At 51.1% G+C, this 25629-nt stretch overlaps 1 protein-coding gene across 4 annotated transcripts in view; it reads left to right on the top strand.

The window, feature by feature from the left end:
• Positions 1-1921: 1921 nt before the first annotated feature.
• Positions 1922-25629, top strand: part of Wscd1 (WSC domain containing 1) — a 42581-nt gene continuing 18873 nt past the window's right edge. The window contains exons 1-6 of one of the 4 annotated variants that reach the window (XM_052756317.1): positions 2875-3340; positions 3686-3810; positions 12230-12912; positions 19406-19520; positions 21231-21415; positions 25013-25134. In XM_052756317.1, coding sequence (XP_052612277.1) covers positions 12495-12912; positions 19406-19520; positions 21231-21415; positions 25013-25134 — 840 coding nt within the window. In that variant the 5' untranslated portion in view covers positions 2875-3340; positions 3686-3810; positions 12230-12494. Of the gene's footprint in view, positions 2035-2874; positions 3341-3395; positions 3664-3685; positions 3811-12229; positions 12913-19405; positions 19521-21230; positions 21416-25012; positions 25135-25629 lie in introns of those variants that run through there. The other 3 variants (XM_052756318.1, XM_052756316.1, XM_052756319.1) reach the window with 3 other exon arrangements.

Here is a 25629-nt window from a genome sequence, read left to right as displayed (position 1 = left end):
AGCTGTGTGGCCTGTGAAGGTTAAGGAAAGGACAACGAGCCAGCAAAGACCCAAGGTGAAGGTAGTGATCAATCTTATGAGGACTGGGAAGTGAACAGTGGGCAGGCGCTCTAGCAGGACTTCCCTGCAGGACAGGACTCCTGGGCAGCATGCCATTTGGAGGAAACACTACAAACCTGGTGGCCTGGAGAATGCAGAACAGTGTGTGGCACTTCTGGTCACCAGGAAAAACCCCTGCATGGGATATTTACAAAAATAGATTACATGCTATGTCCGGTTTTATTCACAGACATACTGGCCCAGATTTGGGGGTTGTTTTCTTGTCCAGCTGTCCATGCCGGATGCCTCTTTCGTGAGCTGGCTCATCGGTCTCCACAAATCAACAGGAATCTAACACAGGATGGCGTCTTTCTCAGTGAGTAAAAGAAAGCACAACATGAAAGGAAGGGGGGAAAGGAAGGAAGGAAGAAGGGAGAGGAGAGGAGGACATGGGAGGGGAGGGGATGGGAGGGAAGCAGGAGGAGAGAGGAGGGGAGGGGAGAACAACAGTTCGGGAGAGGGCATTAAGTTAGGAGGCAATGCATATACTTAATGATTAAAGTCCATAAAGGAGCAGATGAAGTAAAGAGTCAAACACAGAGAGACAGGGGTGGTGTGAGCTGAGACTATTTTAATTCTTAGTCTCAGACTTGCAAGGGAAGCAGAGGCATTACGCAGGAGTAGCTGGACCTGAGCCAACACTGTGGAAGGGCCACCGTAGAAGACATTAGGATGTCTTTGCCACATGGGAACAGGTGATATGGAGATGACTACCAGTGGATCTTAGCTATGTAGAAAGGAGATCTAGGCACAAGGAGGGGCTTGGCATGGTTTGAAGGGGACTTTGCTATCAGGCCCATCCAAGGTGGCTTCTCGAACCCTTATCCACAACCAATGCTGAAGAGGAGGGATTCATCCCAGCACAGAAACCCCAAAACTGCCTTTCCCAAGCCTTTCTCAACTAACTACTTGATGGGTTCCTCCTTTCTCAGTGTCTCTTGTCAGAGTCAGCGGGCATCCCTACATAGGTGTCTCTACACACAGACACCCGGAGGCCCTTCCTGGAGTGCTGTGCATGGCAGATGCCGTCAGACACAGAGCTCTTCCCTTAATATCCACTCCATCCTTCAGAATCTTCACACCGACAACTCAGCTCTGTTGTTTCAGGTTGTTGCTGCTTGAGATGATATCTCCTCCCAAGTAGCAGCTGCAAGGGAGTGCTTGGAATTCCAAGGAGCTGGTTTGGATGTCCCCAGGGCTGTCCTTGTTACAACCCTTGGGTAATCAGCTCCCTTTGTGCATCAAGATCATCTTTGAAGTGGATGCATATGAAGTGAGTCTATCATAAGTATTAAGTGGGACAAAGGATATAAGAGGATCGTGGCCTAAGGCCTGTGCAAGACACAAGAGTCTGTGCTTCCCAGTGACCCTGAACTATGTTTAAAAATCATAACCTTCATGTCTTGAAATTCTAATAATTTTTGAGCACAGAGCCCACATTTTCCTTTTGCACTCGACTCTGTAAATTATGTAGCCAGTCCTGGAGAGGGTTTAGACACAAAACAATATTGTAAAAGGGCACAGCAAGTTACTGTTGATAACAATTATTAAAGGCTGTGGAGAGGGTACTTTCTTTTCAGGCCTGGAATGCTGAGATAGCACAGAATTCCTCCTTTCCTGTGCTCTCATCCAAGAGCTCTGCCGTAATCCCCAGACCCAAGATTCTTCTGTGCAAACCTCAGTGAGTCCTTTCCTCATCCGGGTGCCTTGACCTCCCAGAAGCTTTCTCCTAGTCCCCTTCTATGCCCCACTGCTGCCCAGCACCTGTTGAAAACACACTTCTCTGAGTGGCCGAGCAGCTCTGCCCCTAGCGGAAGTTGGAAGCATGAAACTTCCATTCAGGAAGTCGGTTAGAGCCTCTGCCACCTGCTCCTGCCGTCTCCTCTCATCCTGTCCTCAGCCTCCAGCAGCATCTTAGCTGTCTGTCAGTCCTGGGTGAGAACTGGGCCCACAGCTGTTCCTGGTAGAGCCGGGTAGATGCTGTGACTTGGGGGCTTGGAGAGGGGGAGTGGGGCTTCTCAGTGGGGTAAGCCTTTGAGGTTGGGTCCAGCCTTAGAGGGGACTGTGTGTAGATCTGTGTGGCTGTTCTCTCCCCCCACCCCGTGTGTGTGTGTGTGTGTGTGTGTGTGTGTGTGTGTGTGTGTGTGTACCTGGGAGGCAATGTCCCTCTACATACTATATCAAGAAGCAGGTCTGTCACCATGTGTCAGTGTGGGCAGGGTGAAAAGCTGCTGGCAGGACCCCCAGGTGTGTATGGAGATAGTGTGAGAATCCTTGTCATCCGGGATGTGATTCAAATTGTGTCTCAAGTTGTATGTGGGTGCTTGTTTCTGAGTGGATGTGTGACACGGTGGGTGAGGTGAATGTGCCTACCTCTGCATGGGACAGTGATCCAGTGTGTGTCTGTGTGTTTGTATTAGAGTGGTACAAACTGCGTGGTTGTGTGTGTGTGTGTGTGTGTGTGTGTGTGTGTGTGTGTGTGTGTGTGTCTGTGTGTGTGTGCACCTGCCAGTGTTCTAGCCTGTTTCTAAGTGAGTGGAGCAGAGCCCACAGAGTGTGTGAATGTGGGTGTCTGGTGATTCAGTGTGTATTTGTATCAGCCACTGTGCGTCTGCCACCACGTCTACATCTAAGTGTGGTGGCGTACTGCTGTGAGTGGCAATGCCCAGTGTGTTCATGTGTGCTGTGCGTATGGTGTGAGCACCATGGTGCGTGCTAGAGCCAGCGAGGCTGCAGTGCTAGGCTGGGCGGGTGCATCAGACTGGTGTCAATGTCTTGTCTTGGCAGTGGCGAGCAGCGCGTGTGACCCGCGGTGTGTGCGTTGTCTCGCAGGCCAGGACAGATCACGCTCCCCACCACCACTTCCCTCCCGGCTATGAAGCCGCGACCCTTCCTGGGAGCCAAACAGCGGGCTTACGCCGGAGCCTCTAGGACCCGGCGGAGGCCGGCCGCTGTCCCCGGGCCGCGCGAGTGAGCATGTGCAGACCAGGCGCCCGTTCGCCCGCTCCGCGCCCGCCGCCCGCTCCACTCCGCGCCCGCGGCTCAGGTCGGCGCCCGCCGTCTCCGCCACTGCTCAGCGCGGAAGTCCGCAGCCGGGGGGAACTGAGCGGCGTGGGCCTGGGCGCGTTGGTGTCATCGCCACGGGCGCCGGGGGCGTGCGGGCGTCTGGGCTCCGGGCACTGCGGGGCTGCGGGCTCGGCGCCCGGAGAAGGCGGGCGCCCCAGCCGGCCACGATTGCGGGGTGAGTCCTGTCTCCAGGGTCCCCCAGCCAAGACCCCGGCGCAGGCTGCGAGCTGGATCTACCCCAGTCGCGGGCAAACAAGTTTGTGTAGACACGACTGGGAGCGCGCGGGGCTGCACCTGCTGGGGCGCGGGGCGCGCTGGCGGGGCGCCTTCCAGGGGCCGGCGCTCGGCGCGCCAGGACCGTGGCGGATGCGTGGGGAGAGCCTCGCCACGACTGGGCTTGACTGGGGGGTGCACAGGCAGTTGCACCAGCCGCATCTCCGCCAGGAGCCGGGGTACACCGGGTCCAAGTCCCCAGCGGGGTTGAGAACAGGATTTGAGGTGCGCACTGCCTCCCTCCTAGGTGGAGATATTCGCCAGAAGCTGCTCCCCCTCTCTCGTTCCGTTCCCAAGCCAGGCTTCCGGTCAGCGCAGGGTTTTCTTCAGTCTCTTGGTGAACTTGAACACCGGCAGAGACAAAACCGAAACGTATGTATTTTGTTGGGAAAATTACCCGGTGTCGCTCTTTGCATCTTTCTGAGGTGTGGATGGAGACTCGTGGCTGGATGCGGTGTTTGGCGTTTTTTCTTTGCTAGTCGGAAGCGTCCCTGGCTGGGTCAGCTGCTTCAGGGTAGCCTGTCTAACTGCTTTCCTGGGTGTCTGTGCTCTGCGGGTGGGACTTAGTGCCAGCTCGTCGATGGGAGGTCAGACTGGGGAGAAGACCTATGCCCCATCTCCTTACTAACAAATGGGTAGTTTCCAGTCCTGGGACACAGCCCTCACTCTCCATCACAGGCTGCTTTCCAGACAGAATGGACAAGCTCGGGACACCACTATACTTTGTCACTTCAGCTCTCCTGTTACCGATACCGCATGCATACTTCTGTTTTAGGGAGAGACACAGTCAGCCTGTGTGGGAGACCCGTAGTAGGGATCAGGATCCCGTCAGGCACAGGAAGTGAGGGCTGTAGAAAGTGAAAGAATTAGAGGAACCTCAAGCTGGGTGACCCTGGTCTGTCTACAGTGTCCCCACTTAATGGCTACAAGTGCTGGGGAGAGCTGCCTTGGTGTAGGAGCAGGTTTCGTTTCTCCCAAGCATGACCTCCCACCACACACACACACACACACACACACACATAGTCTTAGCTGACATCCCATAATACCTCTGTGGGGAGAGACTGCCAAGCCCACAGGTTCAGTGAAGGCATCTCCCTGGCAGTGGTTGAAGACAGCTTGGCCAGCTGCTGGACTGAGGGTAGTGGGGCAACTGTCCCCTTATCTCCTTAACATCATGCCCCCCCCCCCCCCAATCCCATAATCGTTCCCATAGAGTTTTGGAAGAAACTTATCTTGGGGTGAGGGGATCCCTCTTTCAGGGCACTGAAGTCCTCGCGTACACAGTACCGCACTCTGGCCTGACCAAAAGTACAGAGCAACGTGATGGATTTAGACAGAGAGGACCCCTGTCCCTTCCCCCTATCTGCCTCCCCCAGCAGAGGGCACATTCTGGGCCAATGGCCTGCTACTAAATGGGAGTCTCCACCTGGCCAGTTCAACCCGGAAACTGCAGCACAAGTCAGTGCGTCTCACGGGCAGTTCTTGTAGAGTCAGTGAATAGACAGACCCTCAGAACCCACAGCCTCCAGGCCCAGATTGAGACATATGTGAGCAGGACCTAGTGGGATAGATACACCTCTCTTTGCAGACACTCCCAGCTTGTACTCCCACCTGGCTCCATCCTGGCCCGTCTTCCTGAGACCAGCTCTCTGTGGAGTCAGGAGCAAGAACTTGGAGGCAGCTCAGCATTTAAATCTCGGGGATCTATATCTATACGGCAAGTGGTAGTCATACTCACAGGGTGGGGTGCTGATATCTGATCTGGAGGTCAGCCCTGCTTATTTGGGGAGCATGACCTAATTTTCCTCTGGACCTGTTAATCTTGCTTTCTCCCTCTCTTCCCTAATTTCTCTGAGTCTTGACTTTAATAACCACCATGGTGAGCTGTATCTAAAACACTATCTTTGTGTGCTGCTTTGAGAGGCTGTGTCTGTGTGCCTCTCTGTAGACGTTAATTCCCCTCCTCTCTGCTTGGATGTGAGCCCCCTCCCTAAAGGTCATCACCTTGGTATGAAGGGACCATGAGTAAGGACAGGGATGTGCAAGGTTCCTTGGGCCATCACCTATAGCTTGAGTCCCTGTCCTTTGGCAGAAATGGAGCCAGAGAAAGGGCTGACTGACTCACCTGCCCAGATTTATCCAAGTCTCTCAAAGGTGTTGTAACATCCATCTAACCTGTCCCACTCTGCCCAAGGCCCAAGACCACGCTCAGGGACTCACCACCAGTGGAAGAAGCACAGGAACAGATGAATACATCGGGGTGAGGGTGCTAGCTCAGGGGAGGTTGTGATTGGCTGTGCCACCCTCAGGAGAGGTTGTGATTGGCTGTGCCATATGGGATTGGGTCCTGGGTCAACCAAATAGAAAGGGAACACCCCACCTGCATGTGGCACTCCAGCACAGTGCATAGAAGAGTCCCATCTGAGTTTGGGTGGATGAAGGACATGTGACAGGGCAAGTGATTTCACACACTTGGAATCAGAAAGCCGGAGTTCTGTCTAGCATTAGCTGTTTGTTTCTGTTTGAGTTAATTGGCCCCCAGTGTTTCACATTCTGCCTCTATATAACAGGGATAATGACTCATAAAATAATGTCATGAGCCTGTGGGAAGACCACTCGTTCATTTGTTTATCTGTTTATTCGTAGTATGTGAAAGCACTTGTAACTCTAATCCAAACTTTACTGTGTGTGTGAATTTCAGCCATGAATTCACTGAAGGTTAGATACTTCATCTGCATTGAGTGGAGTTTTGACCTTAGTAAGACTATTCTTACTATTCGTGATTGACAAATCATAATTGTATATTTTAATGGGCTACCATGTGACATTAGACCTATGTATATACTATGGACTGATTAAGATAATTAGCTATTATGTTTTATACATTTAAAGAAACATTGTATGTGGGTGTGGAGTATGTGTGTGTGCACATCTGTGTGTGCAAAACACCTGCAGAGGCCAGAAGTTGATGTCAAGTGTTTTTCTCTACTGTTCTCCACATTATTATTATTGTTTGGGTTTTGTTTGTTTTGTTTTGTTTGAGACAGGGTCTTGCTGTCTAACTCTGGCTAGCTGGAACTCCTTTGGCAGACCAGGCTAGCCTCTGCCTCTCAAATGCTGAGATTAAAGGCAGGTACCGCCACGTCTGACCTCTACATCATTTTACAAGCCAAGGTGTCTCACTGAGCCTAGATCTTGCTGCTTCAGCTGTTCTGTGTGGTCAGCAAGCCCCTGCCTATCTCCACCTCATGAGCACGGGTTACAGAAGCACATCCATGCCTGGCTTCTGCCTGGATGCTGGGGATCTGAACCTGGAACCTCCTACTTTCAGAGAGCAAGCACTTTGCTTATTGAGCTTATCTCCCCAAACCCCTAGAAACATTTTTATTGGAATTATTTCTCTTGAGTGATGAAGTTCAAAGAGTTTTGCCCCTTCAAAGATGGAGTCTTGCCGCGCAGTGGAGGTGCATGCCTTTAATCCCAGCACTCGGGAGGGAGAGGGAGGCGGATCTCTGAGTTCGAGGCCAATCTGGTCTACGAAGCGGGCTCCAGGACAGCCAGAGAAACTCTGTTGAAAAAAAAAAAATGGAGTCTTTACCCCATTCCTGCAAGAGCCCAACAGGTTTGTGTTTTGTGGGTACCTTACCCCCCTTTGCAGCCACAGACCAGTTCAGGACCCTGGAATGAGGGAAGTATTCCCAGAAGTGGGCAGAGCTATTGACTGTACCTGGGAGGGGATGTAGGGATATTGACAGGCAGCCACACTCCAAGTAGAACCCAAACCCAGCCACAGCTCGCCCTGCATTCAGCATCTCTGTCAGTGTGGCAGAGCCACTCTGCTCCAGGGGGTGAGGAGGTTTGATGGAGAAAGTGTTGTTGGGCAGAGCCTTGAGGGCAGGAAAGTACTTCAGGCCTGTGAGTTGGGCAGAGCATCCCTGGCTGTCTGAAGAATGTGCACCATAAGGAGGCTTGAAACATCTCACGCTGGCCAGGAACACTGGTTGGGACACAGGGTTCTGTAAGGAACAGTTGGAGGGAGGAGGATGGGAGTGAGACCAAGACAGGACACTGCATGGCAGTGGAGGAGTTTGGACCAGTTCCTCCAAGCCCTGGGGCTTCTGAAAACTATAGCATCACTAGTGCTATGCACTGGATAACTGCTTTCTTGGGATGCTGGGAGGACACAGCTCCTGGGAGAGGGATGGAGTTCAGATGACAGGCATTAAGTAGGGCAGCGGAGGATGGAGAAGGAGAAATTAGAGGTGGGAGAACACTGGAGTCCAGCCTCGTTACAGTTTTACTGAGGTCTCAAAGCATAGAGCCACTAGCTTCTGGTTGGCCAGGGACCTGAGGTTCTGAGCAGCTGGGGCATAGGTCCCCATCTTGACTGGGGAACAGCTTGCTGGACCCTGAGCTTTGTCTTTAGATGCTGCCCGGTGTGCACACAGCTTTGAGTCACCCTTTCTTGGTGATCACAGTGACTAAGATCCATGGGGGGGGGGGGGGGAGCCGCTGGTCGTTTGTTCTCCCACTCATACTCCTCTCTAGTCAGAAGGTAGAAGGGAGGTGGAGTCACATGACTGAACCCCGGGGGCCAGCACTGACTAGCCTTGGTGATGCTCTCCTCTCCTGTCTTTTCCCTTGCTCTTTCTGCTGCCACTCCTAGGGCTCCAACCCCAACCTGGCCCACAGGTAGGTGCCACCTGCCCCCTTCCAGAGCCCAGGTTTCCTGAGTTCCCCTTGCTCTAGGAGTCAGATTTTCTTCCCTGAGACTCCTTGAAGCCTCTTGGTTCAATAGTCTCCTCTCCTTCCTGGGAAATCTCAGGGAATCCTTCCCTAAGCCCTAAAATAATTCCAAAGGATGTATAGAGCACTGAGCAAGGTGGCAGATGGGCATTTGTCCAACCTGGACGAGGCTCAAGTGGGGGCTCTCAACAGTCCCTCACCCCAAGTACTCTGCGGGTTCCAGACAAGGAAAATCAACAATGAAGCAAGCCTCCAGAAGATGTTGGAGACTTCCAGAAAAGGGGGACGGGCTCAAAGGCGGCCTTCCAGCCTGCCCATGGCAGTGCCTGTTAGGTTTGGCTCTGGGAAGGCCAGAACAGGAGGAGCTTCTGCCTGGCATAGTTTCAAACCTATGACGGAGACACACTAAATTTTAAAGAATACATCTTGCCACGTGCAGAGCCAGAACTCAAGTGAGGAACTCAAGGGGACAGGGAGCTTATTGGCCACACGCTCCCAGGAACAGATGGCCTGGGTATGAATACTGACTCAGACCATCTAGGCAGGTATGGGGACAGTTCTCAACTGACGGGAAGCAGGCCTTCTGCCTCCCATGAGGCTCTAGGGGCTCATGAGTTACATAGGCCATCTAATCTATTTATTCACACTGCAGGAGCTTAATAAATGGTGTCACTGAAAATTAAGCAGTTGCCAACAGCAGTCAGATCAACTTCAAGCAAGAGGAAGTTGTTGGACCCGTCCCTGGGAGTAGGAGGCCAGGAGGGAAGGAGACAGTTTCCCAGGAACACCTGCTTCTGGGCGCCTCCATCAGCTCCTGTGCACCTCTTTGGTACTCCGAACCAGTGTGTACCACAGTCTAGGCAACTGGAGTATGGATCTACAACCATACCCACTCACCCATTCACAGACAAAGAGCCTGAGGTCCTGCCCTGGGATTGGGTTTGCTATAATAAAGGTCTGCTGGTAGATATTGGTTGACAGCAGGTCAACCAATGGCCTCCCAGGTCCAGTATAGATGAAAAATGGCCAGAGTCCTGCCAGGTCTCATCTGGCTCTGCTGTCTACACTGCTAAGCTTGTCTGTCTGTGAGCTCTATGAATGTTGCAAGTCCCAGCTTGGCCACTCTTGAGTTAACATGTTCTTGCCGTTACTACTCAACTAGCTGTATGCTTGGGATCTGGGGATATGGAGATAGGCCAGGACCTGGAGGAGCCTCATCAGCCTGACAGATAAGTGGGGGGTGCACACTTGCAAATGCAGTTTTGGTGGTAAAATATGGTGGAAGATCAGGACAGGGCAAGTTCCTAATGCTTTTATTATGCCCACCCTCATTCAGGGCTCTGGTCTGGGAATCAGCTTTGCCATTTTAAGACTTGAGAATAAAAGCCTGTTTCTGGGACCCTATGCTATGGAACTCTGGCCTACATGTGGCTGTCGACACCAACCTACATTAGATAGACCACTCCAGGAACTGGTCTAGGCGGCTCTAGGAGGACTTGCAAGGTCTTGGAGAGCTTGAGTGAGTTGGAATCCTGGTGGGTTCATACCGAAATCGCTCCCCTACACCCCACTCTACTTGTTTCATATATGCAGATCCTATCTGTAACATAAGATGAAAGTCCCAGCACACTATGGGTGCAGGGGTGGGGGACATCCCCCAGATGTCTGTTCCATCTCACCAGAAACTTTCTTTCCCACAGCAGATAGGCCTACCTTATGCCTGTTATTTTAGTGGTTCAGGATTTATACACCAGTGGGATCCTAACTTTCTGCATCCAGAACTCTTCTGCAAACATACCTGGAAACCTTTTTAAAGCACACAAAAGATCCAACATATAGGTATTTCGGTAGTGTCTTGATAATCCATGTGAATCTTACACCTCAACTCTGTGGTGCTGAGACCTCTGGTTGCCCACATGTTGCTCTCAGCCTCTCTCCAGTTCAGGCTTCCTCCCAGCTACGGTATGAATGGGAGTTTGAAGTTTGGCTGCTATCAGACCCCTCAAGAGCAGGCTTCTCCTGTCCACTTAGCCACCCTTTCATTCATAAGAAGAAGAAAAAAAGTCTTTACAGGCAAAGACTACTGAGGTGTCACTTTGTACCAGGCTTTATGCTGGGGGACAGTGACAAAAGTAAATAGGGGATGCCATCTACTAGGGTTGATCAGAGTCCTTTGGGGATGATTGGAAAAGTGGATGGACAATGCTAATTGCACCAAAGTGGGTGCATGCTGGTGTGAACTCAAAACAGGCTGTTGGGAACCAGGGGGTCTATCTGTCTCTGTGGGTGAATGTGATTGGAAAAAGCTTGGAAGTGACCTTTATGCTAAGCCCGGGGGGTCATATAGAGATTTCACCAGGCAGAGGGAGGAAATAGGGGCTGACATGTTATGATTGTAGGAGGCTCTGCTGCAATCATAGTGCATGTATGTGCCTGCATGGCGGAGACACTGAGGCCTAGAGAATGGGGCCACGATGGGCTGGATCGCAAGGGGACCTTGGGTGCCATGCTAAGGAGCTTGCAGTTTATCCCCAAGCTCTGGGGAGCTATTGAAAAGAGGTTTTTTAAGCAGGGGAACACCAGCCAATGATCAGATTCGTGTGTTAAGGAGGCTCACCCAGGCAGCCTGTGCACTGTGGATTGAAGGAGCCCAGGCTGGGGGCAGACAGATCAGTCCGGATTTCATGGGAATTTTCTCTGTGGTTTTACAAATCTGAGGCTGGCAGGGGTGGGTCTGGCGACACACCAGCTTAGAAAGGGAAGGCTCAGAGACCATCTGCAAAGGCTTCCCTGCTCAGCTGGATTCCACCATCATTTGCTGATGAGGAACCTGTGTTTCCCATACCTCTGTCATCCTGGAGGCTCTCAGAACTTAATCCGGAAGGCGCAGGCTGGTCTGGGCCCCTTTTGGATGCTCTCCTGGGCCCCCAGCCTCCTTGCAGCCTGGAATGCTGGGCCCCAGAGCCAAAACATTGTCTTTCTTCTCCACACCCAGCAGGCCGTGTCTGATGCACAGAACAGCCATTGAAGCGCTGCCCTCGCCATGTTAGTTACGGCCAGCGGCTTTAGTCATGCTTCCAGGGTCTTTTCTTCTGGGACAAGCCTGTCCTTGTGCTCAGGGCCCTTCTCACACAGCAGCCCAACTCGTGGCAGCTGCAGAGCCCCCCACCAACCCTAATAGCCACTTTAGAGACGCCGCCAATGGGAACCACAGCTTAACATGAACACTATGGCCCGGGCAGCGATGAGCACTATGCGAGCTTGCCCGGCGGACCTTCCCTCCTCCACATCAGCTTCTCCAGCCTCTTGGTGCTATCTTGTCCTTTGGCACCCTAGCAAAGAGTCTACCAAAATCCCCTCCCTCCCTCGGGCCTCTGTCTTAGTGAGAGTCAGTGACCAACCTCTGTAGAAGCTGCTCCCAGAATACAGATCACAGCGTCACTGCATCACAGGAGGCAGGTCACTGTGTGTATTTGTTCAGTCCCTTCAGTGTACACCTGCCTGTGTGGGGCACACTCATGTTCTAGTCAAGCTGTGTTTCAGGCTGGGCTGTGTAGCTGTTGAGAGCACAGATCTGGAGAGAGACTTTGGAGTGTTGGCTCTTGTGCTCACCAGCTGTGTGGCTTCAGGACATGAATTTTCCTTTGTTTTTCTTATCTGTATAATGGGGGACATTCCAGCATCTAGCTCATTCGATTGGGGAGAGTTAAATGAGATACTGCGTAACTCACTGAGCTGAGTGCCTGGAACTACTGCGGACTCAATGAAGGCCATGGTTGCTTGCCTTCCTCCTACTTAGTGCTATTGTCGTTACTGGACCTTCCTTGTCACTGTCCAAAACAGTATTGTCCTCAGGTCGCAAATGAGGAAGCTTAAGCCCAGAGAGGTTCAGCAACTTCCCCTGTGTCTCCGAACATTCTGTCCAGCGTTCCTGACACCTAGCTCACCCCTTTGTTAAATCAGTCATAGGTCTGGGGACTACCCTGACTCAGGAAGGGGATGGTGGATCCTATTGCATCTTGATGTTATTTCTCCACTTTCCTAGGTTCCTGAGACTGACACGGGCCAGGAGAGCTGAGGGATGAGGGAGATGGTGACCCTTGAGCAGAAGCTACCAACATGGGGCTTGTGGCTGCTGGAGAAAAGTGATGGTGACATCTGAAACCCACAGGGACAGCAGCGCAAAAGTGAGCTGACAGGTTCAAGAGCCAGGATGCTGGGATGACACCTCTGGAGGCCCTGGCGTCCCTCCTGCCCAGGTGCTAGGAGCCGTCCCCAGGCTCCAGCCGGGAGCCCTGCTGCCCAGGGGCATGGCCAAACCTTTCTTCAGACTCCAGAAGTTTCTCCGCAGAACACAGTTCCTGCTACTCTTCCTCACAGCCGCCTACCTGATGACCGGCAGCCTGCTGCTCCTGCAGAGGGCCAGAGTGGCCCTCCCACAGGCCCTTCGGCCTCCTAGCAGCCTACAGGCCTTGCCAGTGGCCACTGTGGCACTGGGGGTGGGCCTTCTGGATGGCAGAAGCCTTCATGACCCCCACAGTAGCCCTGACCTAATACTTGATGTGGACACACTAAGGAGTCCTCTGGCCCGACTGCCACCTGGAATCCGCTGGCCCCGGAGGAACCGCAGCTCACTGAGGCGGCGCTGGCTCCACCATCTCACCAGTGACCCCCAGGGGCCACCCACCCTGGGCCCTGAGGCCCCTGGACCAGCAAGCCGCAGCCAAGGTAGGTGCTCTGTTGCTGCCAAGAACCCTGCTCACGGTTCCATTGATTGCCCCTCTTCTCAGCCCTGTGGCAGCTGAGGGGTGTGATACTGTCACCTAGAGCTCAGACTTTGATCTTGATTCAGCCATGTCTTGCTGGGTGACCTTGTTTATGTCACTTGTTTCTGGGTCCTCTCAGGTAGAGATAGAGACATTGACTCCAGCGTTATTGTGTAGATGTATTGGGGTGGCCTGGAGCAGTGTGTCACAAGGTGTCAAGGGTGGTCTCAGAGCAGGAGCATCTGCTCTGAGATCAGCACAGTCTCAGGTTCTCGTACATTAAACAAAGCAGAATCTCCTACTTTGGTTGCCACCAGAAATCCCCTTACCCATGCTCCAGACCAGTGGTTCTCAACCTTCCTAATGCTGCAACCCTTTAGTACAGTTCCTCATGTTGTGGTAACCCCCAACCACAAAATTATTTTTGTTGCTACTTCATACCTGTAATTTTGCTACTGCTATGAATTGTGATGTAAATATCTGATATGCAGGATATCTGATATTTGACCCCTTGGAGGGGGTCGCTACCCACAGGTTGAGAACTGCTGTTCTAGGTCACCCTGGTGCACTCCTAAGCCAAGAGCCACTTGTCAAGGGTACCTCACGAATTACTTGGCCTTCTAACTGGAAGCTGTTATTACTTTCGTAAAAGTAGCTCCTCATCTGTACAGTGTCACTCTTCTGTGAAGCCACTGTGTCTGGCACTATTATTTCCCCAATTCACAGTGAAGACACTGAGTCATGGGAAAGCTGAGTGAATGGCCAAGGTCATTCTCATAGTTTGAGGTCTCTTGAAGCTAGCCCCAAAGCCAGAACTCAAATGTAGAATAGATCTGGGCAGTGACCTCAGGAAACTCCAGCTGGGGAGTGGCAGGGAGACCAGGAAGGAAGGCAGCCAGGAGAGGTGTGCCATGGAGCAGGAGCAGGCTGATGGAGCCTGCTTGAGCTGGGAGGGGACTGGAGACAAAGCAGGACACACATCTCAGGGCAGCCTGGAGTGGCAGGCCTGGAAGTGGCCAGTGATTGGGATCAGCCTTCACACTGCTGTAAGCCCCAAGTTAAGATGGTCCACACTGACCTGGTGCTCTTTGCACTGAGTTCTGTGGATTCTCTGTACAGGGCCCAGGAAACATGCTGGGTGCCTGGGGAGCATATATAGTAAGTGCTGAAATTGTGCCTGAATGAAACTGAGCTCAGTCAGCTCTGATCATCCTGTTACCACCTCATTTGGTCCTGTACCCTAAGTCACCAGGTATTCCTGTCCCTAAAATAAAGTTCATAGTTTGCTAAATATAGATGTTTGAGCATAGTCTATACAGTACCTAGCATAAGGAATAAGCATAGTGCATGGAGTACTTAGCATGGAGTACTAAGCACAGCACATAGAGTATTAAGCATAGAATACACAGTTCTTAGCCTAGAGCGCTAAGTGGAAGACTGTAGGAGTAGATAAGGCAAGTGGGGCATCAGGCCAGGGGGAGGGCAGGCATAAGAGAAAGTACCAGCCCTAACATTTGGGATGGATGATGGATGGATGGATGGATCTATTTTGTGTTGCTGAAACTCAGATCCTAGGCCATAGGATACTAGGCACACACACTGCACTGTTGAGTCACACCCCCCGCCCTCGATTTATTCTGAGGATGATAAGGTTCCAGAGACATGAAAGGAGCCCCAGCTTCTCTTCCTTGGGGAGATGGCTCAGTGGGCCCAACCAAGTGAAGACTAGAAGGCTGGGGGTTCTTGTCTCCAGGGAAGGATGTTTTTCAGACATCATCCAGCCAGTGTTCATCACAGTGGGCTCTTTAGCATAGCCTTCATGTAAGAGGAGATGGAGGGACTGGTGGTCCAGCTCATTTTATGTATGTGTGCCTTCTCTAATCTCTCCAATGTACCAAGAAACTGGGTCTCTCTGCAGGCATTACCAGGGCAATTAATTTAGACTAAAGTGCAAATGACCGGGAGAGGGCCCCATGGGTTTCTTGAGAGGAAGTTTTGGGAAGTATATACTTGCTGAAGACAGAGCTGAGTTCCTCTCTTGCTATTGCTGCCTCATGGCTCTGTGACCTTCAACAAATTGACCTGGAGCCCTCCCTTCATTTCTTTGCACCCTCATTTATGGAAGACCTACTGCATTAGTCCCCAGATGTGTTTTGCAATGGGCTCTTGAGTGCTCTGTCTGGGGTGGAGTCAGCTGTGTATACAAATAATCGCTACACAGACTTACTGAAAGATGATTAAGGCATGGCATGGGGCTTGAGGCAGAGCAGACAAAAATTTTTATAACCGCTCTGCAGAGAAGGAAACTAAAGGCAGCCCGGCAGTCTGGTTCTGGCCATAGACATGTCCAAGAGAACCATTTAGTTACCTCCCCCAAGACACAGTAGTGATGGAAGGGCTCCCATGAAAGCAGGAGAGATCGCAGTTAGAGGTAAGCAAGACCGTGATCAATTGCTGTCCAGCAATATGGTTTTGGGTGTGACTAAAGATGGCATACCTCCTTATCTGTTGATAGTCCCTGTCCCTGACCTCTGGAGTGCCCCCGTTTCCAAACAGAGAAAGGGTTAACTCTGGCCACACCAGGGTACAGTGTGGCATCCAAGGTCCAGTCCCAGGGCTTGACAGTGAGGACCCAGAAGGCTTAATAGACACCATCACTCCATGGGTGATTAAATATTCTGAATCTTCTGCAAGATTTTAAGATAAAGTTGGTCTCCCTGCAGACTCAAAATGACAGTTTCTGAGGGAGGTGTGGTGACATGATGGGAGTCTTCAGAGAACACAGAGGGAGGCAGAATGCTCTCCTGGGAGCCCCTGCCCCTGCCTCTGATAGGACTCTCTTGCCCTGAATGGCCAAGCAGGTCTCCTTGGTCTAAAGAGTGGCCCACAGTGTAGCCCTCGGCCAGCTGCTGGGGCTGCAGACAAAGCAAGCATCTCTTTGCAGCCTGGGCATTCCGCCATCCCCTGAAAGGGATCCTGCAAGCCACGGAAGCTGCAGGAGTCTCCATCAATCACTGAGCATTTCATTATACCTTGGACAACATCCATAATGGAATAAAATGTCAGTAAGTTTACTAGGGGAAAAATAGTAACTTCTCCATAGCCAGTTTGTTTTTTATTGATAGTAATTTCCAAAGACATTCCAATATCTCCAAAGCCATCGTTAATAGCCTCACGACTTGTCCATTCCGATGTGCAAATGAACAGATGCAGAGTCACAGGCGGTAATGCATCGCCTTCGTTTCAGCCCAGAGTCATAAATCCGCCTCAGGATCGTCCCAGCGCATCCCTCGAAAGTTCTTGCTTTTCTGCACATTCTTGCCTCTGTCAGGGATTTTAGAAAAGCCGTTTGTTATGTTAAGTGACAAAGGGCTCCTTTGCTCCCCCACAACCCAGAGGGGCCATCTGTGTCTCAGACCCTGGCTTCACCCCAAGGCAGGGCTGCTGGGCAGAGAGGCAGTGGGTGGGTGAGGGCTTCCTCTGCGTGTCGGTCAGACACCGAGTCCAGCGGCTCAGTCCTCAGCCACTTCTACTTTCAGAACGCCAGCCTGGCTGTTGAAACCATTACTTTACTCTCTTCTACTAATGTGCTAATTATTCAGCTAATATTTACTGATTCATTGTCCCACTAGGTCCCAGGTTAGGGTATAGGATCAGAATAATAATAGATGTTATTTATTTGAACATCTGTTATGTATGGAGCATCATTTTGTGTAGATGTCCATCTGTCATCTTGTTTAATTTAATCTTCAAAGAGCCTACTGATGTAAGCAGTGTTCTCGCCACTTTAACAACGAAGAATGTGAGTTCCAGGGAAGTCACTGAGAATTCTTCATTATTCAAAATGAACTATTAGAAATAAAATAGTCACTCCTGGGTACCTGACACTCCGAGGCTTGTGTTAGACACTGGACCTGTGTTATCTTGTGGAATTCTCTCAACCAGCTTCTGGAATTGGTACCATGTCCCAGTTTTGTAGATAGGGAACCTACATCTTAGAGAGGGGGTACTGCACATCCTGGGTCACACAGCCCTGTCCTGGCGGGGCAGGAGTTCAAACCTCCACCATCCCATTCTCAGAAACATGGATGCACCATTTGAACATCAGCAAGTCTTGGCCCGGGTGCCTTTTGAGCCTTTGTGCCTCAGTTTCAGCTACAGAACTTGTGTTTGGAATGTTTAATCGAAAGCTGCAATGGACGTTTTCGTCTGTGCCAACTAACACATTGGAAGTTTCTCAGACACTGTGAAGTAGACAAGCAGAGAATAATTCATGCCTGCTGCTCTGGGTGGGTGTTTTCTGCAGCCATATATGATGGATTTGGGGATCCCTGCGGCGAGAGAGAGAGAGAGAGAGAGAGAGAGAGAGAGAGAGAGAGAGAGAGAGAGAGAGAGAGAGAGTGAGTTTACCGGGATTCGTACCAGGGAAATAGCCCTCACCATGGAGTATCTGCCTGTGGTTGGCATGCTGGGTGTAGCCACATGTGTTGATGCCCAACTGTCCATGGAGGTGGCCTCAAGAGGCATGAAATTTAGAAGGGGCCATATTGAAGAAGGTGGCTGTTGGCTTCCCCTTCCTGGCATCTTCTGACCTGAGATTCCCTGGAGCCCTGGATGGTCAAAGTGCAGCCTCCTCCTGTTGTGGCTCTCATCTGCTCTGGGAGTTTAGGCCCCTGCAACTTAGAGCCAGGTGTGGTCAGCTGGGCCACCCTTCTTGTACCAGGGCTCCTCTGCGTTACACCTGAGGCCTTGGGACTACCAGTATGGTCTGTTGGAGCTGTGACCCACTGTTTCCAGTTAGGTGATAGGACTGGCATTGTGCCTAACTCTGGTGAGTCACTTGGGGTAAAGACGCTGTCCCTACCCACTTAGAAGCTTCAGGTTTAGATTTTTAACGTTAATGACTAGGACTTGGCTGACAATCCCAGTCATTAATTTGCCTGTATTTTTAAGGCAACATCTTTGAGCCCTGAGATTCTATGGCGAGCTGGAGTGACAGGGGAAGGATCCTGGCCTTAGGATAGGTGAGAAGTTCTGGCTAGATGGGAGAGGGGAACTGGTCTAGAGCAAAGGTGGGCATCCATCTTCCTGACAGTTGGAGAAACAGAGCTATGCCTTCACTGTGGCAGCACTCAAAGACTGAAGAGCCCCTCCCTGTTCAGGAATGAATGGGCATGGAGCCCTTCCCCACACTGCTCAGCAGAAGCCGCCATTCCTTGGGAGGGACCATGACCTCCCTCTTCTCAGGCCAGCCCTGTGAAGCCACGAGGCTGCTAGGAAGCCTGACCCGTGTTTCCGGTGCACACTCCAGGTGACATTTCAGAGGTCCAGAGCAGCAGGACACACACACTCTCAGGCTGTGTGCAGCATCAGTGCAGGTGTCCTAGCCTGTCCCCAACATAGCAGTTGTGGATGTGCCTTCCCAGTTTGGGGACCATGCGAGAGTGTGTTTGCAAATTCCCAAATGCCATTTCTTCAAAACACTGTGATGCATGTGACATTTACATGCCTGGGACTGCACTTGCATTCTCCAGGTTTCTCTGCAAGTCTGGGAAGCATCTCCTTCCTGTCAGTGACAGGGCAGGGCTATCAGCAACTCCCACCAGTGTGTGTATGCTTGGGTCTATAGTGCCATTACCCTATGGAATCATCCTCGTGTCCCTGACTGGGGAAGTGCATGAGGGTATGGCAGAGGGCTCCACAGTCACTTGGTTACATCAGTTCCTACATGGACTCCTGTCTCAAAACTGACAGACTGTTTACATATGCTAGCAACACCCTGCAGATTGGTTGTTTTAAAGAGGTCCCTGCTTATGTGAAGTCTTAGGTTAACTAATTCTAGACTTCCCCTGGATCCTGTCCTCCCTCTGGTTCATGTGAATGTGGTAGAAGTGTGTCTTGGGACCGCAGTAGAGACAGAGGGCCTCTCTGAACCTAGGAAGGGAAGAGAGAGTAAGGCCATTAAACCATCAATGTTTGTAAGGACTCAAGTGTATAAAAATGCAGCTATCCTGATTTGATCATTGCACACATATATTGAGTCATCACACTGTAGCCCATCAATATATACAATTAATAATATATGCATATATATTTTAAACTCAGATCCAAGCTCAGAGAAGAGGAGTGGTGGAGAAAAGCTGCAGTCAGGCTGGTTCCAGGTTCCTGGAACTGCCATTTGGTGCACAGTAGGCCATTAACTGAGTACATAGTAGGCCATTAGCTGAGCCAAGGAGCAGAAAGCTGCCCACCTGCCCATTTGGCTCTTGTGCTGAGGGGAAGTTGAAGAGCAGCTTTCATCCCCTCTACTCTCTAGAGAAGCGTATGGGCCAGGCAGGGGTGGTGATCCCTCTTTTTCCTCACTGGTTGCAGGCAGGCAGACTTTCCTGGAACGAGGGCCCAAGGCCCTCCCTGACTCCTGGGCCTATGATCTCAGTTATGCTCCCTCTTTACAGGCACTTACCTGGGATGCTTCAGTGAGGAGGGCCAGGAGAGAACTCTGAAGGGGGCAGTGTTTTATGACTTGAGAAAGATGACCGTGTCCCACTGCCAGGATGCCTGTGCTGAGCGGTGAGTGTTGAGCTGGGCTGTTGACTGCACCGGATCAAGGTTAGAAGACAGTCTCAGAACCAAGGGACATCATGGTTGCTAGTTAGCTGTCCTGATGTCATTACACCTCCATTCATCAGACGCTAATCTCCAGGAGAAAGTTTGTCAGCGTATGACCAAGGTGCTAGGAAGTATCTGGAGACTTGGCTTCTATTCCTGCTATGCTAGGGACTCTCCCTGTGACCCATGGGAGTTCTTTGAATAGGCTATAGAAGAGAGTGAGGACCCATCAAAAACTTACTCAAGTCTCTGGCCTCAGTTTATTCACCTGTTTAAAAAGTAAAATAAAGGGATGTGGAGGACCAGTTCAGCAGTTAAACATTGCTACTTCCGTTTACAACAAAATTTGCTTTTCCAGATAACGCCAGCTCTCCTTGCAGCCAGCAGACATGCCTCATGTGCCAGGGAGTTGCCCCTGCCATCAGGACAGTCACAGCTCACTGTGCGTGCATGTTCACGTCAGAGGACAGGCAGAGCGGCGTGAGCACGCAGCACTCTTCACCTATTTCCATCACCTTAGATTCTTTTACACTGTTTTCTCTAAGTCCCACCCCATTCTTTTAGGTAGTCATGAATTATCCCCCACTTTATACCTAGAGAAAGCAAAGACAGAACCCACCTTCCCGCACACTTCATAGCTCAGAGAAAGGTGAGGCTCAACATGAGGATGCCAATGTCTCATTTCAGTCTCTTCATATTCAAGGAAACCGAGACTCACAGGTAGCAAGTGACAGCGTCTCTCATCTCTTAAGCAGCCAAATGGGACTTCATCATTTTGGAGTTTTCATTCTGGGCTTTTCACCCCAGGAAGGGAGAGCGGATACATGGTCCACTTTCTATAGCTGTGGCCCTGTGAGACACTCTATAGGTTCTCTTTCTCTATCTTGCTCCAGTGAGGCCTGTAGGTAAGGAGGAGGGGACTGGGCAGCAGGGCCCTGGAGTATCGCCTGTTGCGTAGGCTTCAGGCCAGTGCTGTGCTGGTGCTGGACACACTTGAATCTCCACCTGTGATCCTGTGATTAGGCAGCTTAAGATCATCTGTTGACTGTTTACACCACAGCAATTAGTAAACACTGGACACCAGGGCTCTGCACATTTACTGAGAACCACATTCCTACACATCGCTGATGTAATAATCCCTTGTAACTTGAGACCAAAGATGAAACTGAAGTTCAGTCCCAAAGCTGACAAGACAAATCAATGGGGCTTAATAGTTTGTTCCAAAGAAAACGTTATTCCCTGTATTTCAATGACATTTAATTCTGGATGGAGCCTGATTCCAAAGGCTAGTGGTTCTCAACCTTCGTAATTCCGAAACCCTTTAATACAGTTCCTCATGTTGTGGTAACCCCCAACCATAAAATTATTTCATTGTTAATTCATAACTGAAATTTTGCTACTGCTATGAATTATAATGTAAATATCTGATATGCAGGATCCCTGGGAAAGAGTCATTTGACCCTCAAAGGGGTCAGGACCCACAAGTTGAGAACCACTGCCCTAAGCCATGCTGATGGCCATGCCCCTGCCTACTCACCCAGACTTCATCGCAGCTTCAAGTCCATCCCTGAGACCTAGCTGCCATCACCTGACTCTGTCCTTTCCATAGTTTGGACTCCAGCCTTAGCTCTTGGCCCAGCTTGGATTCACTCACACTCTGTGTCCCTGCAGGTCCTATGTCTATGCCGGCTTGGAGGCTGGTGCAGAGTGCTACTGTGGGAACCGGCTCCCAGTCACACGTGTCAGCCTGAAGGAGTGTAACCAGGAGTGCAAGGGGGAGAAGGGGACCGTTTGCGGGGCTGTTCGTCGGCTCTCCGTGTACAGCGTGGGACTGCAGCAGCCGGGCTCCAGGAAGCGTGAGTGTGCCAGCCTCATCCCGAGCTTTACATGTCACCCATGTCCTGCTCACCCTACCCACAGCCCATAGGCCAGAATTTGAGCTCCCTTCCCTGTCACCTGCACCTGACTGGTTCCTGGCATGCTGCAGACAGAGAGTAAGGGCCGTCAAAAACTGTAACAGCCTGGGTTTCTGACTAGGCACACTTTCCCTTGTCCCTTGCAGAAGAAGCTGATTAGGAAGCCTAGGCTTGCTGTGTGGCCACAGATGACTCATTTCCTTCACTGGTTTCAAGTCTGTTCTCTAACCTCTCTGGATAGAGCTAGGTCTCTAGCACTAGGGTGGTGGACTTGAGGGTCTGAAACTAGTTTAAGGAGAGAGAGTAAGACTTGAGAATGTGTAGCGACAGCTCCACATTTGTGTGTGTTTGGGAGGTCAACTTTATACCACCTACCTGGCCTGCAAACTCTAGCATAAAAGTTGGTTCTGGAGGGGTTTTTTTGTTTTTTTTGTTGTTGTTGTTGTTGGTTGTTTGTTTGTTTTTTGTTTTTTGTTTTGTTTGTTTTTTTTTGGAGGAGCAAGTACAAAATCTGTCTCTGGAGAGGTATGCCAATAAACCTAGACATCAAGGGTTCCCATAGCAAAGATGAGCATACAATTCAAAATTACACAGCTTGAAAAGAAATAGCCCAGCCCGGAGGACCATGGTGGGCCACAGCCACTGTGCATAGGGTCAAAGTACAGGAAGAGTGACTCCTTCCTGGCTGCTAAAGATGTTCAGGTGCTTCCTGCATCCGACAGATGTGCCTGGCAGCCAAGAGGTCTAGATGGGGCGATGGCTTGGAATGAAGACACTGACAATACATATGAGCTCAAGGATTTGCTAGTGAGTACATTAATTCAACAGAAACCCACTGACACCCAGTGTGTGCCAAATGTGAGGTTTACCTCGTCCCTTGGACTCCTGCCTAGGCTCTCTGAGGACTAGACTGGCCCATGCTCGCTTCTTGGATCTTTTATTTCTTTGGCCTTAGATGATTAGCCTGATCCCTGACCTCTTACTCCTGAGCCCCAGTGGGATCAGGCCTGAGGTGGACTGTGGGCCACCCTACCAACTTCCAACTCAATCACTGACTTAGAGACAGCTGTTTTGCTTCTGCTTCTGATTGGCTGAGGGACAGATGGTCCAGAGGCCGGCCTCTGATCTTGAGTGGGCCCCAGATGCTGTCCTGGTTCGTGTTGGCAGTGGTGTCAATGCCGTTTCTGCAGCCAGCTGTGTGGCTGACCTCTGCATTCTGCTCCACTCACCAGGAGCTATGCTAACAGGCTGTCAGAGGTGATCGGATGACCACCCTTTGTAAATTGCAGCTTGCAGCTGCTAGGACATACTCACAAGTATACCCTTGCCTTCGAGTTGGGATCAGGCTCAGTCCTGACACTTTATCAGTGTCTTCCCTTGACAATGCTCTTCTGCCCTGCATGGTCCCAGGGCTCTCATCTGGGGCTATAGAGTGAGGGCTGTAGAACAGTCTACACTTAATGGTATTATCCACAGTCACATAAGTGTTATGCACAGACCATTTCTGTGACCACCCAAGCCACGCCGGTTGCTTCCCTGTTGTAGATCATGCTGAGCCTCGCCACCCACCCCATTCCATACCTCATTTCATTCATTCACTCACCCAGCACTGTAGTCGAAAGGTTTCCCCCCCCCCAGTCCTACCCAGTCCCACAGCCGCTCAGACCCAAGTAAACACATAGAGGCGTATATCAATTACGAATTGCATGGCCATGGCCTATGGCTCAGTTTTCTTGCTAGCTAGCTCTTATAGCTAGACTCAGCCCATTTATTTCTATTACTCTGTATGTCACCATGTGTTCCGTGGCTTTATCTGTGTGCCACTACATGCTGCTTCCTGGATGTCAGGATGGCATCTCCTCTGCCTCTCCTTTCTTCTTCCTGTCTCTCTCCTGGATTTCCTGCCTGCCTCTAAGCTGTCTTGCTACAGGCCAGACAGCTTTATTTATCAACCAGTCAGAGCAACACATATTCACAGCATACAGAAAGACATCCCATAGCACAGCACCCCTTGGCATCTCCTGTGTTTCCGTGTTGAGCTGGTTGCAAGGAGCCAAGGGAATCACACACAGCCTCCTTCTGGGAGCTCCATTCTAGAGTCTCATGACCCCCCATTGTTCCCCAACCCTCCATGGCCTGGACTCCCTGGAATACTGATTACTGTTCTCCTGTGCTTTGCCTGCCTCAGTGATCCCCCTTTCCCTTACGCCCCTCCGCCTGTATCCTCAATGTCTGTCCCATGCCAGTGATTGAGCGCTGTGGTCTGAGCTAAGTCTTTGTTCTTTATGGCCTGGCCTTGCCACGGGATGGCACAGAGTTTTGTGGGCAGTACATGTCATTGGCCTCGGCCATTGAACCACAGTCCTGAGCAGGGGTGTGTGTGTGTGAGGGGATGCAGCTGTCAGGAGCTGGCATTGGGACACATAGTGACTCCATAACAGTCCTCAGAGCTTAGAGGATGTCAGTGAGGAAGAGCCCTTGAGTCTGTGACACAGGGCTAGTCATAGGCCGGACAGCCCAGGTCCTGAGGATCGGAAGCCAGCCATTTTCTCTGCAACAGGTGGCCTTCCTAGCTCTGTGCACTGATTCCCAGACCCTTGGTTCTGTGGTCAATCAGGTTGGGCTTCCAGGTCCAGAACTTGGCATGACTTAACAGTTTATAAGGAAAAATTCCTGCCCCAAGTGAAGCTGGTGAGAGTTTGTGCTGCTGGCTGGGAGATGTGACAGGTAGAGCAAGCTTAAGGACAGATGTCAAGTCTCAGGAGACCTTATATGAAGAGGAGTGTGGGATGGGAATCAGATGCCAACTCAAGAAACTTATCCTCAAGCAGTTGGTGCTGGAACATTCCAGAAGGTTTGCTCGGTACCAAGGGAACCAGAAAGCGAGCTGAGCTTTTCCACCAGAAGGTTGAAGAACAGCTTGGCAAGAAAATTCCTTTCTGACATGGAATTGAGGAATATTCCTAGAACCCAGGCGGGAGTTCAAGACCAGAGTGAGGACAGCCTTTCAGGAAGCCCAGAAGTGCCTTGTCTGCACCAGCACAGGAAGAGGCAATGGGCAGTCCAAATGCCCAAGTCCACTTATTTTTTCATGCAAATTCTCAGGAGTCATAGAACTTTCCAGACTATCAGCCTGCCAGATCACCTACTGTGGGGGCTAGCATGAAGTAAAATGCAAAATGAAGGAAAGAAAAAAACAAACAGCTACCCAATCCCCTCACTTCTACCCCCACCCCTTGGATATGGCAGGAAAGGCGACCCCTTACCTCAGCATTATAGCCAGGTGACCTTTGTCCAAGACTCTGGGTGACCATGGTCCCCATAGTGGGTGTTTCTCAGGTGCTTGGCTCAACCCATCCAGACCCTTTACTTACTCTGTCTCTCTCTCTCTCTCTCTCTCTCTCTCTCTCTCTCTCTCTCTCTCTCTCTCTCTCTCTTGTGATATCTGCCCCTCCTGAGTATATTCATGTAGATCTCAGGACCCAAAGCCAACCACAGACACCACTTCTCATCCAATCCCCATTTCCTTCCCTGCAGGGTGGACTGCCACCTTCCGAGGGTGCTTCCCACTGCCAGAGAACGTCACCCACACCTTCTCCTCCTCCCTGACACAGGCCAACGTGACTGTGGAGACATGCTCTGAATTTTGTTCCCAGAAAGTAAGAACTATTACCGTTGTGTGATGCTTCGGTCATACTGTGTGCATGGTGGTCTTCAGAGCAGGGCAGGGCCCATGCTGGGGCAAACACATCCACTCTGACAGCCCAGGAGGGAGCCGAGCAGTAGAGGGAAGGGTCAGGCCATATATCCGGTGTCACACAGGGAGTGTTGGATCGTTCACAAGTAACACCCTCTGTGATAAGAGACTGGATAGGGAAGGCTGTAAAGCTAAAAAGAATGTGCCTGCATGCCTTTCTGCATGGAAGCTTCTGGCACAATTGTCATGTGTTAAATTGACCTTGTTTGGACTCAGAGATGCCCACTCAATCCTTAGGGACAGCTGATGGATTTTCCATTTTCTGTTCCGAGGGCTGTGACGGGCTGCAGGGGCCATGCCACAACCACTCCTGTGGTTCAGTCTAGGCTTTGGAGGGCAGTGGAACTCTGCTCGGGCTGATCTGGGCAAGGCACCAAAGCCACTGCCCCACACTATG

The sequence above is a fragment of the Peromyscus californicus genome, unplaced genomic scaffold (genome assembly GCF_007827085.1).
Source record: "Peromyscus californicus insignis strain IS unplaced genomic scaffold, ASM782708v3 Scaffold_3__1_contigs__length_106647218, whole genome shotgun sequence".
In the NCBI taxonomy this organism is placed as follows: Eukaryota; Metazoa; Chordata; class Mammalia; order Rodentia; family Cricetidae; genus Peromyscus; species Peromyscus californicus.
Note: the sequence above shows the minus strand (reverse complement) of the source record. Positions and strands in the feature narration are given on the sequence as shown.